General features: G+C 39.5%; 2 protein-coding genes across 2 annotated transcripts; both read right to left on the bottom strand.

Moving 5' to 3' along the window:
- Positions 1-3,368: 3,368 nt before the first annotated feature.
- Positions 3,369-9,671, bottom strand: LOC121958550 (cytochrome c oxidase subunit 7A-related protein, mitochondrial). The gene is made up of 3 exons (XM_042507540.1): positions 9,514-9,671; positions 5,404-5,538; positions 3,369-3,718 (listed from the first exon to the last, which is right to left on the bottom strand). Exons 1-3 carry the CDS (start codon positions 9,583-9,585, stop codon positions 3,578-3,580), a joined length of 348 nt encoding a protein of 115 aa, XP_042363474.1. The 5' UTR covers positions 9,586-9,671; the 3' UTR covers positions 3,369-3,577.
- A 3,024-nt stretch (positions 9,672-12,695) lies between these two features.
- kcng3 (potassium voltage-gated channel, subfamily G, member 3) lies at positions 12,696-20,017 on the bottom strand. Its single transcript, XM_042507539.1, has 2 exons — positions 18,837-20,017; positions 12,696-16,090 (listed from the first exon to the last, which is right to left on the bottom strand). The coding sequence occupies exons 1-2, from the start codon at positions 19,460-19,462 to the stop codon at positions 15,445-15,447; spliced, it is 1,272 nt and encodes a 423-aa protein (XP_042363473.1). The 5' UTR covers positions 19,463-20,017; the 3' UTR covers positions 12,696-15,444.
- Between the last annotated feature and the right edge of the window lie 408 nt (positions 20,018-20,425).

The following is a 20,425-nucleotide window of genomic DNA, read 5'->3' as shown; positions in this document are numbered from 1 at the left end:
ACATTGTCAAGTCCTACATGAGGTCATAGACTGCACCGATTCCCCTGTTCTACCCATGTTTCCTGCATGTTTGGCGAAGAAAGAATATAAAAACTGAAGCCTTTCTTCTATCACAGCCGGTCACAATCTAAGATAATTGCTTAGAATAACAATTTGACATTAATTCATAAGTCAAAAGAAAAGATTTACAAAATTTAAATCAGAAAATTAAGAAAATATAAATAGCAATCAATGAAAAAAAGCTCTTGTAATTATATAAATGACACCACCTCACCTCACCACCTTTTTGTTGAAGAGCAATTTATAGACGTATGCAAATCATGGTGTGAGGGTCACAAAATAAAGACTCCTTCAGTTTAAAGGATCGAAAGCCAAACACAGTTGGGAAACACTGCGTTTTACAGGTCTACAGACAGGACACAGTTTTAGTCTTGTGTTCTGTTAGCTCAACAGTTGCACAAAAATAGGGACTGTAATTAACTATAAAAGTTAGCCACCCTATAGTGCCTGAGCTATGTTTCTATGGTGACAGCCAATGGCTTCAAAGAGCAAAACATGGCTGGATTTATGGTTTGTGAATGTTGTATAATAACCATAGAACAGGTCAAGGCCCACTCCTTTGGGATATATCTTTAGTGTTATTTGTGTTTTTTTTTTTTAATCACCTATGTCATCAGGGAGGTTTGAAATAGCTTTACAGCCCAGGTGTTTTTAGTTTAAAGATTTGCTCAGATTATATGGCAACTCAGTTATTCTAGGTAGTAGATAACACAATACCCTTGTGTGACTAATGAATGAATGTGCTGCTGGAGCATACCTGCATACAAGTCCTGTATCTGTGCCTTGTAGTCATGGATGGATTACTGAATTGGCCGAAATAATTGGGTGTATGGGGCAGGAGGGTGGGTGGGCTCCTGGCTTTTACTTGCAAAATGTCAAATTGTCATGTAACGACCACGAGGAGAGGCAGAATGACCACAAAGAGAAGCAGAGTGACCACAAAGAGATGGTAAAAGAGCGTCAGAGACATAAAGTAACAACAAAAACGACCACAAAAGGACACAAAAGGGCTACAAAGCAAAACAAAATGACCAGAGAAGACACACCATGGCATGTGTACTGTCTGTAGAACCAAACACCCACAAAAAGAAACAACACAACAACAAGGAGGCAAAAAGATATCTCAGAGATCCAAAACAACCAGGAGACACAAAATGTCTGTAAACAGAATATTAAAAAAAGGGCACAAAATCACCTCAAACAGAAACAAAACAACCACAAAGAGACACAAAACGATAAAAAAAGACAAATAACAGCTACATTAAGGCACAAAATGTCTACAAAGATACAAACACAAACACAAACACATAAAGGCACAAAACAACTATAAAACAATCACAAAAAAGACACAAAATGATCTCAAAAAGACCCAAAAGGCTACAAAAAATAAAAAAAAAACAACAAGGAGACACAAAATGACTACAAAGTGGCACTAAAAAGAAATAATTAACTCAGTAGGACAAAAAATGAATGACAAAAAAGGACAAACCACAAGGAAACAACAATGGACTACAAAGAGAAACAAAAAGGAATAAAGACAAAACTTTGTCAAAGAAAAAAAACTATTAGGAGACACAACCACAAAAGATACAAAACTACAAAATGCAAAACCACCACAAAGTATCTGTCTTGCTCTTGTCATTGTTATTTCCTCACAGAAGGTCAAATTATTCATGTTTAAATCAGTGCAGTCATCAATTATCCATCATAAGGTTTTCCTCTGGGTGGGAATTATTGATGCCATGACAAAGGGAGGTCCAGACTTGAGTCATACTGACAAATGAATGTGGCACACCTTAAGAAATAAAACTCTTGCACGGCAACACATTCATTTAAAAAACATTGAGTTTTAATATATAAACCTATAAACATTCAAAAGTTTGTGAATTTAATGCTCTGAGGGTGTTTGCATCCATGTTGAGTGGAGTACACATGACACACACATACCTACCATTGTCCTAAATGAATGCACTTGATGTACCCTGTACGTGCTTTGTGCCACCTGTGATTGTGCTTCTTGATGATTGCAGGTATTTGAGCTCTCTTTGGGGACTGCGCCACTCGGTGAAATCGGAGGACACCTCTTGTGAGTGTTCAGCTGCGGAGCATCATGTGACTGTGCCACATCTCAGCTGCACGATCAATACAACACATTAAAGCTAAGTGGGAGTTTCAAACATACCACACGTCAAATCGATGGGCCAAGGTACTCATTAGCGTTTGGTTTGGTCTTGATACGAAGTCATGGCATTGCATCAAGGTGTACCTTTTCAATGTTTCCATGTCACAGGAAAAGAGATGGATTTTGAATTTAAAGAAATACTAAAATAAGATCTGTGTTGCAGAGATCTTGGATTAGAATTTGTAACAAAGGTCAGTTAGTGCCATTTTTTGTGCCCGAGTAGTGGGTTGAATTTGTAACCAACTTGCAAATTTTGATAATTTTGATCTTATGGTGGTAGATGAGGGAGATGAAAAAATAAAGATGAAAAGAAGAAGAAAAATCAAAGATAAAAAAGGAAAAGGAAAGAAAAAGAACACATAGAGGAAAGGAGAAAAATAAGAAAGAGAAAGAAACAAGAGGAAAAACAAAAAAGAAAAAAACATGAAGAAAAATGAAGAAAAGAAGGGAAAAAACAAAAAAAAAAAATAACAAAAGGAAAAACTAAAGAAAATAAAGGGATGAAGAAACAAGAAGAGAAATAAATTTTAAATAAATAGTAAAAAAAATAAAAAAGCAAAAGCAAGAAGAAAAAGGATATAAGAAAAAAGAATAGAAGAGAATGAAGAAATAAAAAGCAAAAGACAAAAGAAGAGCAAGAAACAAAAGCAGCAAGTACTGCAGCTTGGACCTCTAGTGAAGCTGAAAAAGAATAAATATCTTACATATCAAGGCAAGAGAGAAAATTCGGGGACTGAGATTATCATGAGTGTTTCAGCAGCTTGACGTGGGGCTGCCAGCATGTCTGTCTGAACCCCCCCGAAGTCGAAAAGAAGCATCTGACATCAAACCAGAGCCCACACACATAAATACTGTATGAGACGGTACTTAAGCCAAGTGAGCAGCAGCTATGTTACAGACGGGTCGTCTCCTTCATGCCGGATGCTCATCACTGCACAACCACACGCCTGTTGAAAGCTGCGAGTGCAGAAATCCTATCTTTACATCTCCGCTTCTATTTTATGAGGCGTTTTCTACCCTGCCGACGGTTTCATACGTGATGTCCGTGCATCTGTGTGTTTATTGGCAACTGACAGTGAGCGCCATTTTAGTGACATGAAACAAAAGACAAACAGGGGAAAAGAAGCATGTTTTACCTAAAATTTATTAACAGACATTTTTTCAACAAAGAAGACAGACATTGTTGTTGTTATCATCGAGTGTGATGCTCCAACAGCGATTAGAGTCCCAAGAGGTGGCATGGCGAGGGTAGATGGCGGCTGGGAATGATGGGTTGATGAATTACAGTAGCGTGGTGTCAGAGGTGTTGTACAAAGATCCTGTTTTTTGTGTTGGTCACTTATTGCTGGGCTGCGCTGCGAAGTAAAGAGCCACCATACAGTAGAGAGCGCCTCCCACAGTGAGAGCCATGGTGGTGCGGTACAGTAGCCTGTCGGGAACTCCACGCTTCAAATGAATGGGGATACCGTCTGACGTCTGGGAGAGGACGAAACAGGAGGGGGTGGGCGAGAAGGGGGGGGAGGGTTAGAGCAAGAAAAAAAAGGTGGAAAATATGAAAAATACAATAATGGAGATGTGAGAGTACAGAGTATTCTCAGCAATACGCTGTGACAGATGGGCCTCAACATTTTAGATTATTTGGGCCAGAACACAATCTTTCTATAACGAATTAAGCATTTATTTTTTTTCTCCTTCAAGACACACTAAAAAAAAAAACAAACGTAATTTTGTGTTTTAAAAATATAAACATAAATATTTTCCAACTGAAAAATATTGAGATTTGACGAAACTGAAGTTTGATTATATTGAAAAAAAAAGTTTTTTTTTCCCTTGGAAGGTTACAGTTTCTACACACATTTCTTATTAAGTACCAGTTTGAGACACATTCACTTTAACAAAATCATTTTTCTTGTGATTAGAAAATTGCAGCAGCCGTTGCTGTAATTTCCATTTGTCTGAGTGATGGGTCTGTCCAACTTCAGTTATTTCCCTCACTGCCTCTCGTGTAATGAATACTGAAGCAGGGGTCATTAAGAATAGAGTCAAATAAATATCAGCCGTTGCCTCAAGCCAGAAAAGTCTGACCAGTATAGAGTCATGAACTTTTATTCGGAGGACTTCTCTGAATTAACAAAAGCTGATTCAGCGTGGACGCTTATTAAAGCTGGGGTAGGCAGAAACCCAAATTGTAGCCTCCTCCTGCAGCTCCCACCAGACTATTACGGGCATATGAACGCGCTTCATATAGTAACACAGTGTTTTCAATACACAGACTTATTTGATTTTATGTCACTGTAAAGCTGTAAAGCTCATTTGCGCAGCCCATCCATGCCCTGCTCCCTTTCTGTTTATCTGATTACAAATGAAACAGGAATTTGCCAAATTTCTACTCCACGGTCCCTTCCCCGACACTGTGACTGCTTTGCAGGATGTGTATGGGAAACAATAGAAAGTTTGCTGATTCAGCAGCAGAGTCGTGGCTGTCTGGTCCCACAGACCTGGGGTTTGTGATGGTTGAATCCAGGTTGTTGCAGCCGCAGACCGTCAGTCAGACCGTCTCTGGTGAGGTGGTCTGTAGCGGCAGGCATTGAGGCGGATTAAATACCGTGCATCGAGGCTCTTGCTAACATTAGCTATATAAATGTGAGCTTGAAGGTGCAGCCGTGATCTTTTAGCTCATTAGCAGGAGGCTAAACAATTATTTTTTCACAACTTTTCACTAATACTGACACATTGTATTTAGTTTGACTCATTTAGACTCTTTTTTGGTAATGCCGCCTTCCTTTTTTGAGTTACTTTGCAGTGCAGGCAGTTATTGCCACAGCTGGGATAGCAACTTTCTCTGCAGGATTCTCCATCATTGAATCAGAGTTTAATGGAAAGGGCATGCACGTGCATCTGCATTTGTAGGAATGCCCTCTCTCTAAAATTAACTCAATGTCTTTTGTTACAGGCTGTATTTTCTAAAGCTTGAAAAAATACAGTCGGGAGTAGGTGAAGAAGTCTAGTTTTCTCTTAGCCCCCTTGAATTACAACTTTATTAATGGATTTTTGCCCCATGACACCAAAATAAAACTGCCTTCTCCAGCGTTAATATAAAGCGAAAATAAATCGTCTTCTTGTTATGAGTGACAGCTTTTTAATTTTATGTTGGTCATTACCTGGAATAACCTCTGAAGGTCAGGAACCCTGTTTGTTCCCAGGTACTCCACTGTGGCCCCGGACTCTGACACCACTTTGGTGGGGGTGGCAAAGATCATGGCAGGGGACTCTGCTGGCACACCCGGCCTCAGCCCCTAAAAAAAACAACCAGCTGGTCACAAGAATGCACATTTACATTAAAAATTAGTACACGTGTGTAAAAGCCCATTTCAAATTATTATAATATTATTCACTATGGTCATAAATATCCTGGGACGGTTTAAATCAAACAATCTGAAAAAACGTTTATCATGTTTTAGTGAACCGGTGACAAAGATTTAGGATTTGTTGACAGTAATAAACAGTGGGAATAGGGTTGCATCTAACGATTATCTCATCTTTAATAAGCTGTTGATTATTTTCTCAATTATTTAATTAATTAATTATTCATTGTTCAGTTGTTTGGTCTTTAAAATATCAGAAAATGGTGAGAAATGTCAATTAGTGTTTCCAAAATCCCAAGATGATGTCCTCCAATGTCCAAAAGATACCAAAAGATACTCAGTTCACCGTCATAGAGGAGTAAAGGAAATATTCACATTTAAGAAGCTGGAATCTGAGATTTTTTTTCTTTAAAAAATTACTTGAGCTGATTAATTATCATATTAGTTGGTGATTATTTTAATAGTTGACAATCAATTAATTGTTGTAGCTCTTGGTTCATTAAATATTTCCTATCTTTACATTTCACTGAATTCCAGAGTAGGCAAACAGTCGGCTACACGCCATCTGGATAATATGACCTACATGCCCAAGGAATCAGAAAGAGGTTTTCATCGTTTTCTTGTAATACAGAAGTACTCCAAGTTGCTTTTCTCAGTCAGTAATGCTATATCATAACAAGTTACTTTTTAATAGTAGTAAACTCATAATATATATGTTACTTTCAAAAGTAACCTTAGCCAACACTGGTAATAAGTAACATAAAATGAAGGAAAACAACTCTTTATATCTGTTAAATTAAATACAACAAAAGTCCACATACTCTTTGTAGGCACAGTAATCATCTCACACTGCTGACTACAAGTGATTACATGAGCAACATGATTCATCTCATCTCGCAACTTAAATCTCCACTTGTGAGACTGTGTAAGTGCCAGTTCAGATTATTAAGCAACACTACAGCTGACAGTGTAGTAACGTCTAAGCTTATTTTAGTTGTAGGTTGTTCAATGTTGTATTGGTAAGGGACAACATAATATTTGTTGGCCTTTTTTTTAGGCACACTTTGTCCACACAAAAGAAAAAAACGTGATCATTTTTATCTCAGAAAACTAAAAATCAGTACCTTAGCTATCGAGCTGTGTCGAGGGAAATTATCATCATAAAGTCATGCTGCTGTTCTCCTTTTCATACAGTCAATTCGTAAGTAAATAAGCCACAGGTCCATTGTGGTGCTAATAAAGTATGTGCCTCCTTAATATCCTCTCACTTGGAGGAAGCCTCTCACCCACCTTGGGTTTGAAAATCACCGGGAGACCCATCGCCTTGTTAGAGTGTGTGGAGGCAGATAATGTGGGAGTAGGGAAATTAAATCTGACATATGAAAACGCAGGGGCACCGAGAACAGATTATTTTTACTTACCATTTCAGAGACGGCTCAGCTTAAAGTGCTCACAACAAGAACTCGTCTTTATGCTTTTAAACAGAATTACAGACTCCCCTTTATTTTTGTGGGCTCACCTGTGTGACGTGTCATTACAGAGGAATAATAAGAAAAGTGCCTTCAGGTGTCTGCTGGGGGTTTCCTCGTCTTCAACTTAACACATGCAAGTAAGGAAAAACTGCCTGAAGGTGTGACTGTGAATGTTGTTTCTAAGTGTGAGCTGACACAGGAGAGCCTGGAAGCACAGATTGAGTCCAGGTCACATGATCTGCTTTAAAAAGGTGATAATTACTGAGAAGGTGGGAAGTGCTGCAGTTGCCGCAATATTGCAGTTGCTGCTGTAAAAAAAAAAAAAAGCCTGTGTCAACACTTCCTGGTAAAGGCGAGATTTTCTATCAGCAGTTAGGTGCAGTATTTCAGTAACGTTCAACACTAATGTCTTACTGGCATGGTTGAAATGCAGGCCTGTATATATATGTTCAGTATGTTTTTTTGTATGGAAACAGAGATGACTGGTTTGCTCTGTGGATCACAATCAAATGTAGATCACGAAATAGTATCCGGTGCTCGTGGAAGACAGGGAACTACAGTTAAAATGAGAGGGAAATCCAGGCACGCCAAAGAGTATGACAGCGTGAAAAACAAGGAGGAATAACATTAAAAAGTATTCTGTGACCTGCAGTGCTACAGAAATTTTGCCTTCGGGTTAAGTGCATCAGACATGCAGAAAAATCATTGATTATTTCCACTGTATTGTGTGTGATTTTTTAGCAGAGCACCCCGGGGAGAGGAAAAAAACAACTTTCCATTAGAGGAAAAGGGCAAATGCGTCAGAACAGGGCTAATAAATGTGACAATGCAATGAAAAATAAGTGGTTAAAAGCCCTACACCCCTTTTTATAGAGAACAATCTCTGTAGTTCAGTTGTGATACTGACTGAAACAGAATAGTACATATTTTATACTGTTAATACCATACAAACTACCCCATAAGATTTAACAATTGATTCAGATTTGAAAAATGCAATTAAATCCCATTTTTAGGAGCTGTTATTTATGAGAGGGGAGGGTGTGGTGAAAATTGGGGGAGGCACTCCAAGTAATTTTAAAGCACTGGGGGGAGAGTTGTGTTTTTTGATTTGATCCCAAAACTTGCAAGTGGATTTGAAAGGCGCTTTTACTTTAAATACCTCCATAATGACACCATTTATCACAGCCAGAAGCTGTGAACTGTGGTTATTTATAGTGGAGGGCGGTTCATGCATTTTCCCCAGTCACTCAGGGAGGCTCAAGGAAATATATTTGTAGTTCCAGAGAGGGTCATAATATGTATATCTATCTATCTATCTATCTATCTATCTAAAAAGGAAGTCACACAACAGCCCCACACTCTGATAAATAAGGTGCAGTCCCTGACTAAGGTTAATACTCATTCAGCAAAAAAATAAAGAAATGACAATAATAATCCAAGAAATGTCCTTAAATCCATGAAACATCCAAAAATCCTACAAATGTCCTTAAAACACACATGTCATAAATCCCTAGAAAGACCCTTAAATCCTAGAAAGGTCCTGAAATCCTACAAATGTTATTAAATCCAAGAAAAACCTTCTAAAATTTAGAGACATCCTGAAAACCTAGCAACTCCCTTAAATTCTAGAAAATGTCCAATAATCCATGAAATGTCCTTAAAATCCACGAAACGTCAAAAAAATCCTACAAACGAATAAGTTAAATAATGTTATTTAAAATACAAACGCATTACATCAAGTTTGAAATGTAGTAATCGTCTTTACTTACACTCCACCCAAAACGTTTTTTATATTACATGCTCATTTTCTCCCAACAAAAAACATAAATAAATTGACTGAGCTTGATCCACTGCAGCGTAATCCACTATCATATAATAAGGAGGCTGCAGAGTAAAGCCCTGCAGAGTTATAACAAAGGTCACATCTGGCAGATGCTCTGACAAGTAATTGAATTTCGAAATTGGCTGTAAAGACACATAAAGGCCGGAGATCCCCGAGTACGAAATAACCTTTAGAAAATAAAGGTTAAATAAAGGTTGTGTGATAAGGATGTCAGTGAAAAAGATAATAACAAGGAAAAAATTACGGGCCACTCATTGTCTCTTTGTGGTTTATCTCCGTTTTCAAACGTTAGTTCGTTTATAAACAATACAGATTACTTTAAGCGACACAGTAACGCCGGCTAAAGACAGCTGTGACGTTACTGCTTTTATTATTCAGGAAATAAAACACGGAAGGAAAACCGTAACACGTTTGGGATTTGACACACATGTTGTATATTTAGCTAACTGCGCTGGGAAATGTCTAAATCTGTTTTGAGTGTTTTGAAGCCATGACACCTGGAGCGCACGAGCTCCAGCACCGCGATACATGAAGGTCATCCCGCCGGTCACCGACTCGGTCTCTCACCGACGCAACGCGTCCCGGTCTCACCTGAGGGCTGTAGGCGGCCGTGGGAGCAGATCCCGTCAGTTTCTGGGTAAAACCACTGAACTTGTAGTACATTTTCCTGCTGAAGGACGGGGGAGAAATGTCACCCAAAACAAAAATCACCCGGTAGAGGGTCTTCCTGCTGCGACCGTCGACGGAAAGTGACGTAGCAGTCAGCTGGCACAGCTGCCAGTTTAAAATTCAAGCTGCTGGAGGAGTGCAGGGAAAGGTTTTATCAGCTACTCTGAAAGCAATTCTGCTGTTTAAACTGAGGAATCACATCATTTCACAGACTCACACTTTCTATCTTTTTTTGCCAGACTCAATTTGATACAATTTAAATGCTCCACCTGCACCACTAATGCCAAACATGGACATCTTTAGCCCCCAAATCCTCACATTGAGCGGTTATTGTCTCTAAAGCAAGGATACTCAACTTGCCCAAACACATTTCTATGATTTTAGGACATTTCTATGATTTTAGGACGTTTCTATGATTTTAGGATGTTTCTATGATTTTAGGACATTTCTAGGATTTTGGGACGGTTCTATGATTTTAGGATATTTATAGGATTTAGGGGGATTTTAGGACATTTTCAGGATTTTAGAATATTTGAAGGACTTTTCTCTGATTTTAGGACACTTCTAGGATTCGGGACATTTCTAGGGTTTTCAGACATTTCTCAGATTTTAGAACATGTCTTGGATTTTAGGACATATCTAGGATTTAGGAGGAATTTAGGACGTATTCAGGATTTTAGGACATTTGTAGGACGTTAAGACATTTCTCTGATTTTAGGATATTTGTAGGATTTTAGGATGTTTCTATGATTTTAGGATATTTCTAGGATTTAGGGGGATTTTAGGACATTTTCAGGATTTTAGGATATTTGTAGGATGTTAAGACATTTCTCTGATTTTATGACATTTGTAGGACTTCAGTACATTTCTCTGATTTTAGGACATTTCTAGGATTTTGGGACATGTCTAGGATTTTAGGATGTTTCTAGAATTTTAGGAAATTTCTAGGATTTTAGGACATTTCTCGGATTTTAGAACATGTCTTGGATTTTAGGACTTTTCTAGGATTTAGGAGGATTTTAGGACATTTTCAAGATTTTACAACATTTCTAGGATTTTATGGCATTTTCAGGATTTTAGGACATTTCTAGGATTTTCACCAAAAATTCTGTCCACAAAGGAAAACTTAATTAACATCTGTTTCATCTTAAGTCCAAAGATAAAGTTCACTAAACTTAAATCCTTGTTATTGCAGCAAATCTATATCTGTAGACTGAAAAAGCAATAGACTGTATTATTCTAGTAGACAGCTGCGCCATTAAAGGCATGAAGCTTACACAGCTTACCATTACTAATTATAATGCAATATTTCACAATGAAATGAGCCTTTCTGCATTATGATCACTTTTACTTTTGGTACTATTACTGTACTTTTATGCATATGCTTTTGTACTTTTACTTAAGTTATAGTTGAATGCCGGGCGTTCTCTTGTAACAATGTATTTGTTGAAGGTCAAGTGGAGATTTTGGAGCGATTATTAGACATAATCAAAACACCAAATGAACAGTCATCTTTTAGAGGATTTTAAAAATATATTTTAGATGAATTATCGCTTGAGTAGAGTTTTGGAGACTTAGGTCATTTTTGCTAAGGAGTACCAAGTGACAGAAAAACACTTTACAGTGACACTTTTCAGTTTTTCCTTTAATATGTCATCATGTGTCTTCTTTATTTACCTTGGGTGTAGGCTGTATAATACTGAATGAGCTGATGAGACTTCAGAGCTTATTGACAGATGTGTAACATGCTTAAAAAGTCTGCACCTTGAGAACAGAGCATCAGCAGTTTTTGTGCTTTGTGAAGTAGACCGTGGCACAATGTTCACCCCAATGTGAAGCTGATGAGTGCACTGAATGTCCTTGCCAGTGGGCTCAGGTGTTCCCCACTACCTCTGAAAAAAGGCTGAGGGGTGTAAATAGTGTAATCACATTGAGACTTTAAAGCTACATCTGACAGAAATGCCTGATTCATTTATCACTTCTCTGGGTCATACTGGGTGGCTTTAATTAGTTAATTAAGAAGGTTATTTAAGGTAAGGTTTATGAGATGTAAAAATTAGGCATGCACAATATATTATTGATTTTATATTATCATTGTGTCAACTTTGCTTAAATACATTGTGAAAGACTGTGACATTACACTACACAAGGCAAAAATTACAATATATATTGTAAAATATTCAAATATGCTTAAAATGTAACATCCTCTACAGCCTTTTCACTGTGGATTTTTTTGTGAGAGAGTTAAAAAACAACAGCAATAGAAAACTTTAAAATGTAACTGTCAGTTTTTAAATTTGGTTAATTTGTGTTAAGTTCAGTATTGTGTTTGTTCAAAACATTTGTTTAAATTCAGCAAGCAGTTTGTTATATTTTAGCATGTGATAATGTGCGAATATGTTGAATATTAGAAGTAATATCAATTACGTTACAGTCAACAATATTCTACATCGCCATGGGTCTCTGCAAAGTCTCTGCATGAAGTCACTGTTGTAAATAGCCAAAACATTGACTTTGAAGTTATCACATGAAAGAATCATGATAATAGACAACCGTCCTCCCCGATGGTGAAACTCCACTGGATGTTTTGCTGGCTTTCAGGGCTGTTGCTCAAACTACAGGCTGTACTTCTGCATTTTCATATTGCCTGCCAACCATGTTGCTATCATGGATGCAAAACGTATAGAGCTGGAACAAGAGATGTATCTAACTCTGTCTCTCTTTCTCTCTCAAATTTGAACCGAAATCGGATCAAACAGTAAAACTGAGCAGTCCTGATAAAATCCATAATAATTTAACGCTCTGTTTAGCTGTAATTGAGGCAGTTTGTAAACATGAACAGATGAGAACGGCGGCAGATAAAAACAGAGATCAAACCGTAAACTAAGCAGCGCCGATCAAATAACAAAGATTCTCCTACTGCGTTGCATATTTTTCCACTCAAATGGTTCCAGAAACATGTTTCAGTTCATTTTTTAACAGTAATATGAGATCCATACTTCACCCACCACCCAGAGCACTTATTGGTCAGGTGCGACGCATTACATTCTGGTAGTTGTAGTTTTTCTACCTCTTGAGCAAAAATGTCCTTTTTCTCTGTTTTCTCTGATCATGTAGCACTTTTTTCAAAAGTATTTGTGTCTCTCTATTGCAGAGACAGCCTAGTTTTATGTAAGGATTCTCTTTATATCAATGAAATACCTCTTTAATCCCCTCAGTTTAGCTGTAGGACTTCAACTCTGTGGGGAGAAACAACATTCATGTTGTACCTGTGTGGGGGCCTTTCACATCCACATCCAGGGGCCCAATGTGTCATAATTCACCCATGCTTATCACATATTTTCCTTAAGTTGTGCAGCTCTAGTGAAAACCCAAGATATAAAGTATTGTAATACTATGGAAGCAGACTGTGAAGTCTGATATCAGTTGAAGTTTTTATGATCCAGTTAAATTTGTAATAAGCAATTCCACACTCAAAGACATTTTGCTCAGATGAATTTATTATAAAAGCTCATACATTAATCACATAAATTACAAGTTCATAGATGAGAAAAGTTTGGATTGATGGTTTCGATCAGGCCGGGCTAAAAAAATTCACTGGGCTGTAAGCTATGCCACGAGAGTGTGGGAAAATTATGTGTTGTGGTAAAATGTTGATTATTTGTCATTTTTGTGACGACTTAAAAAGCACATTAATAACACAATAACAACAACAACAACAATGAGATATATGTACCGTCTACAGTGCATACTAAACTCATACAAGGCTGCAAAGTTCATGAGGAAATAACATATAGACTTTTAAGGACTGACAGATAATGAACACAGTCATTAATTATTTTTGCAACAGAAGAGTGTGTGTGTGTGTGTCTGTAAGAAGAGGATGGTTGATGGCAACAGGAGGAAGAGGAGTGGAGATGCAGAGAAAGACTGTTGTGTGGGAGAGGTGTTGACTTGTTTGTTTGGATCATGTGTCTCTTCAACAAATCATATCATCTTGGCAGACCGTGAACAGCGCAAACATGTCTGAATCATGAATGTCAGAACCATCATGTTCATTTTTTCCACTCTCCCGCTCTCTTTTTTTTCCATAAATATCAGCTAATCCTGTGCTGTCATTTTCCCAATAAACCGCAAAAACAAAACTGGTGCGTGCCAGCCGGGAGGTGTGTGCGTGGACGGGGCCTATTTGTGTGCACACAAAATCAACCACCATTATGATTGACATGTCGGAGGATGGAGGTTGCCGTGGAGACGCAGGAACACAAAATGCCTGACATTCACTCACAAATGGAGAAGCAATGCACACTCTCTGTCTTTTCATTCTGTGCGCTCAGGGTTGCTCCACATTCTGTCATCTCATGTCATTTTTTTTGTCCCGAATCTTTATTCCACCATTTCACACTCCATCTGCGCTGTTATATCCGTCTGCCTTTTTATTTGTCTGCCACCTTGTACTCCTCGCTGACCTGCCTACATATTTCATTACCCATGGCTTAAGCCCTTCCTGCACACTAAGCCCTCCTGCGTACCCTGTCTGCATCCCTACTTTGCACTCACTTGTTCGCTCCTTCTCCATATTTCACAGGTTTAACAGAATGCATCTAGGTCACACATCAGTCTTGTGTAACTTGTACCATCTGGGTGCAAAGCTTAGACAAAGTGAAAGGCTGATGGTCAGACAAATAAACAGCACTGGATGCAGAGAAAAAAAAAAGCAGCCATCTCTGCCAATGTTGTAACCATGGGAATACAGTGTAAACAGCAGCCGCTGTCAAAACTGGATTGACTGCGCCTGTGTGTGTTTAATAAATAATTATTTGCCTGTTCCTATTCTTCTATCCTAGTGGCGTTGTTAAGGAGACAGGCGCATGCTGGTTGAAGAAAATCATTGGAGATCATCAACACAACAGGCAGGAACTAGACAGGCCAAATAAAATCAGCTCAGGCAGGAAACAGGGCAGTGCAGAAAGTTGATCATTAGTTCAAAATGGGATCAGAAGGTCCACTGTGTTGGGTTTCTCTGTGTTGGAGGCAAACCGGCTTGTGCACACCGATCAGCCAAAACAAGCCACTGCTGGGTGAAGACAATAACATTGTTCATGTTGTTACAATCTAGTGTTCTGACTTTGTATCCTGCCACTTGAGAGACACCACCTACAGTAACACTTGCTCCTTTCATACTGCCTGTTCAGGGTACTGTTCTGTATGTAAGGTATGATCACAGGATGAGGGGACAGAGTGGCCTCGCCTTTAAGCTGCCACAGGATTTAGTAACAGCACAAAAACAGGATCAATGCAGGATCATGGGAGGTATGGGTGTGACGTTTTCACAAAGTGTTATAGGAGTGACTCACTGCAGGAGATTTAAAAAAAAAAAACATCCCGTGTGTTGCTCTTATATTTTTTCTTTTGTGTTTGTTCTTTAAAATTTCCCTGTGTGTGTGTATTTCTGTTATTTTAAGTGTAAAGCACTTTGTAAGGTTGGTTACAAAGCTATATGAATAAACTTTTTTTTTTATTATTATAAAAGTAACTGTTGGCAGTTAGTGACTAAAAGAAGTAGTACAGCGGTCGTAAATGTATCAGCAGGTCAAAGCCAAGTTGGATCCAAGGAGGCGCCACCATGGATTGGAGTACTTCTGGGGTAACGGCACAAATGCTCAATTAGATTTGGATCTGGGAAATTTGGAGGCAAGGGCGATACCTTGAAATCCTTGTCATGTTCTTGGGTCACTGTGGAACAGTGTTTGCAGTGTGGCAAGGTGCACTGTTTAGTAACAAGATGATTGATGTTATTTACTTCATCTTTAAGTGAGTTTAATGTTTTGGCTGAGTGGTGTTAATACTTCTTCACTGCAGTAACTCCACTGTCAGGCTGCGTGCATATCTGGCAGAGCGGAGTTTGAGTTCATGGTAGCACTGTACAAAACTGTGGTAGATGAAAGTGATCGGCAGTGCCAAGAGAACAATGCCGCTCACCACGCACATCCCTCCGAGCACCCGTCCCCCGATTGTCACAGGGTACACGTCACCATACCCCACTGTCGTCATGGAAATGATGACCCACCAGGCGGCAGCCGGGATGCTGGCGTAATCCTGGTTCTGCGTCCCCAAGTCCAAACCGTGCTCCAGCAGCTGGGCCAGGGCACTGTATATCGCCATGGCGACGAAGACAAACACCATCAGCATGACCATCTCCCGGTAGCAGCGTGTGAGCGTCAGCCCGAGTGTCTGCAGGCCCAGGAAGTGTCTGGCCAGCTTCATGAGCCAGAACACTCGCATCATCCTCAGCACCCGCAGTATCACCCCAGCAACCCCGAGCCCGGCACCCGGCATCCCTGCACGGGCCATCGCCATGGTGACATAGTATGGGGTAATGGCAATGACATCTATGATGTTCAGCGGCCGGCGGAGGAAGTCCCACTTGTTTCTGGCCACCAGAAAGCGCACTATGCACTCTGCTGTGAACCAGCCGATACACACGGCCTCCACTATCCTACGGAGAGGAGAGGAGATTGTAAACAGGAAATGGCAGAGGAGCTACAGAGATGTGGATGATATGAGATGACAAATGTGAGGAAGAAGGAAGCAGGGAGATAGAAATTATGGGAAATATGGATGACGCAATTCAGGGTTGACATAAGTAAACAAAGACAGCAGGATAGACACACAGTAAGGACACAAACTGCCGGGAAACATCTCAAAAGGAAGGATTAACACTTTGAAACCTGAGCAAAGTCTCTCAGTTTCTTTTTTAAAAAACAAACATGGGAAAAAGACAATGAAGAAGAATTTACCCAAAAGCAATCAAGAAATTTATAGGAAGCACAAGAAAATTACATGAAAGATAGCACCCCCGCCAAAATACAAGAAAAAACAAAAAATTATTGAGAAAGGAGAATTAGAATAAAACAACAAAAGGAAATCAATTGAAAAAAGGTGCTTTAAAAATACATATATAAAAAAAGTCTGTAAAATGTATAGTTTATAATTATAACAATTAGACAATTTTCTGGACATTTTCCCTGGTAAAAAAAATCGAAATCTACTTATTCTTGCAGTTTGTGGAACTGTCCTTGCTAAGTTCTGACTTCTTTTGGCTGCCGAAAAAAAGTAAAAAAAGGAAATGACCTGGAAATTTGTGGCACATTTCTTTCCAAGTTGGTCATTGCCTATTTTTCTGTGTTTTTTTTTTTTTTTTTTAAGAAATAAACCAATTTGCTTAGGATTCAAAGTTTTAAATACTTGTGAAAGGTGTCTGGAAGCAGCACAGAAAAGTGATGTTGCTCCAGGTTTTTATGGGTTAAAAACCCTCAAAGAGACACTGTGACACAAGCAAACGCATGATTAGCCCATTGATTAGCACAGCAAAGGCAAATCAAACTGAATTAAAGTGAGGTGGTGCTTGACTTAGACGCAGTCAGATCAAGCAAATAAGGGCACAGAGCCTCGGGATAACTACATCAGCACAATTAGCCCAAACTGAATTATAGAGCAACTGAGGGAATTGCATCATCTACTGGCATGAAATTGGAATACTTTTGACCCGGAGCATATAAACTACACTTTCAGCGATTACCTAACCAGTGTGACCGATCCAAAACTCTGTCCAGGCTGAGTGAGCATAACCCAGCCTTATATAGAGAAAGGCAGCCTCGGGCTTCCTACAGAGAACATGCTGTGCAAAAATAAAGTGGAAAAAGAGGTGAGCTTTTTCACCTCGCTTTCAGAAACGGATGCCAAAATAACTTAGATAAAAGGTGATTCCTGTAATTCCTTTTTGTTTGCTTACCCTGATATATAATCCCTCAGTGCACCTTCTACCATTCATCACTGGACTATTATGCTTTTGTCATTTATTGGGTATGTTTGTCCATCTTGTTTACTGTGCAGTGCAAACTAACCAAGCTAATAAAGATATTCAAACTAATTGTGCAGAGGAAGCTCGGGATGACGACGAGGCTTTCTGTGTAATAACTGCAGATAATATAGATTTTTTATTGATTGGCTTGTTTCGGAGCTTGTGTGAGGTTCCTAATGTTTGACTTGAAACTTGGCTTTGTGCTGTGTTGACCTAAGAGGCGTCAATTCAGTTAACACAAGGACAAAGTCCCTATTTCTATCTAATGAATGTTTTTTTTATCATGTTTTAAATATGTGGCTTGAAAGCAGAGTCTTCGGGAAAAATGGCAACCCTCGTCCCCAATGTGTATGAAGACTAAACTTTCTATCGAATAAAGTGGAAGGTCTCTTAGGCACGTCTTACCCCTTAGAGGTGCAAAAATGGTTTAGCCCCCCCCATACACACGAGGATTCATTCATAAATGGAGTAGAAGAATGGGACCAATTACCCAGGGCCCCAGTGGGGCCCCAGTGGGGTCCTCGAAAAGTGTGGAATGAAAAGTTTGTCTCTATTTACATTTTTACAGAAATATTTTGATGCAGTTATTTAATTATTTAAACCCCTTAAAGGTGCAAAAATGGTTTAGTCTGCCCCTGCACTAGGAAGTATCTGTAAACGCAGCTATTGCTTTAGAGCAGGGGCATCGTATTGGGGTGCAAAGTAAGACTGATTACCCGGGGCCAGGGAATTTGCAATTTTCTTTAATTTGAAAGTCATTTTTATCATAACAACATCAAAATCGGCTTAATAAATCGGTAAAAAGACAAAACCATTTCTAAAAAATAGTGGATAATAATAATAATAATAATAATAAGGCAGAAAGAAAATCAAAGGTGTGTGAGAGAGTGACATGGATCAAGAGAGGAAGGGCAGGGGGGCCAATGAGACTACTCATGCATAGGTCCTGGGATTTTGTGCTACACCCCTGCTTCACAATAAATGCGGATTTTTGTACCCTTAAATAGAAAACTAACTCTAACGTCTTATTAGGACGGAAAAGTTTGTATATGACCAATACATCCATACATTAACCTTCTGGGTAATTAATTATCAGTGCGCAGTAAGTTTTGCCGCTTCCTTGACGGCGTGCAGGTGCTCGTGTGAGATTCATTAGTGTCCATAAGTGTTTTTATTTATTTATTTATTTACACGGCGTTTATCGTGACAGAAACGTAGCCTATCCTTTAGCCTGGTGAGCTTATCGCCGACTTTTACGCACTAGATTTTCGATCAGTCTCATTTGTATCCGCACAAATTGCGCCTTAATATTTGGCAGCATCCTCTCGAAGGACCCCCCTTTTATTCCTCTAAACTCGACTGGCCCCTGACTATCGCCTACCTGTGCTCCTCCACTGTAGTCCTCTTGGCTGTATCCCAGTCCGGCAGAGTGCTGGCACACAGCATGATCATAGAAACGATCACAAAGATCACAGATACTGAAGCCAACAGCTGCGCCAAAAGCGAAGAGTTGGGCTCCTCGAATGTCTTGCGCATCTTCTCGAGCCATTTAGCGCGACCGGTGAGCACAGTCCGCTGCACAGGCTCGCTCGAGGTCTGGGACTCATCCCCCGACACTCCGATGTCCACCTCGGACAGAGTGTCCAGTCCGATCTCGGACATCCTGTCGTCCAGGCGTTTTTGGCAGCAGGAGTCCAAGTGCGCGCTCTCCAGTCCCCAGTAGAGCATCTCCGTGTAAAAGGACAGCTCACACACTCCGGGAACAAAGCGGAGTTTACCCGAGCGCACGTACAACATGATGAAGACGAAAGCCTGCGCGTGACGGTCAAAGAAAAACTCATTCCGGTCCCGGTCGTAGTCGTCGCACAGTTCAAGAACCTCTTTCTCGGTTGCGCAGGCATGCAGGCGACTGACGCGCCGGAGAGGGAAATCCCTAATCACCTCACGGGTGAAGGCGTACCGGGTTCCCCCTACGTTGAGTACGCAGATACTCTTCCCGAACTTCATCTTGTCAACCTGTAACCTAACTAAAACTCATCTTCAGAGTCCATCCCCCCTACAGGAGTTTGGACACTTTGGGGGGCCCAGTCTCCACTGTCCTCTGGGGCGTGGGACCCTTTGAGTGGAGCTGTCCCTGCGCAGAGCTCCGTGGCTGATGGAAACTCTCCCTTCTGTCCCTCACTCCTCTTCTTCTCCCTCTGTAGCCTGTAGAGGAGACTCTCCACCCCAGTCAGGGCGAGCCAATCCCATCAATGATGTCACATGCGCGCGCGCACCGGACGCACACACTGAGAGAGAGAAACTCGTACTGGGAAACTACTGAGCGAAATTTTACACACAGTTATCTCCAAAGTAGAGCCTGTCTGCACAAAAAGTACGAATACCTTCGTGGTTTAATTTTCCAGTTTATTCCTCTTAGCCTAAAATACGGAAGCATATTCAGTGTAATAACAACTAGGAGTAATAATAATAAAAATAATTAGAATAATTATAATAACTTTAGGGATTTGTGGTTTGTTGTTTGGCAGGACTAAAACTAAGTAGGCTACAATAAGTTTATACGGTATCACATTATGGCTCCATTAGCTGGTCTCAGATTACTGTACGTTAACATAGTAACACGATCATAGCTATGTATATATATATACAGTATATATATATATATATCCCTTTATAGCCTAATAATATTAAGTAGCCTGATGATATGGGTAAATTCAATACTACTACTACTACACTACTACTACTACTACTACTAATAATAATAATAATTATAGGCCTAATAAACTGTATTTGTACATCTCCTTTCTGAAAAATAGCTTTTCAGTAAGACAATTACAAGCACAGAATGGTTTATATGGAAATACAAAATAATAATAAATAAAAATAATTTTTAAAAAAAAACCCTAAAACAATAGAAACAAAACAGTAAAAAAACAGATATATAATGCTGAAATTAATGTTAAAACCTGC

This window comes from Plectropomus leopardus, chromosome 19, assembly GCF_008729295.1.
Source record: "Plectropomus leopardus isolate mb chromosome 19, YSFRI_Pleo_2.0, whole genome shotgun sequence".
Lineage (NCBI taxonomy): Eukaryota > Metazoa > Chordata > Actinopteri > Perciformes > Serranidae > Plectropomus > Plectropomus leopardus.
This window is presented reverse-complemented; position numbering and strand designations above follow the sequence as displayed.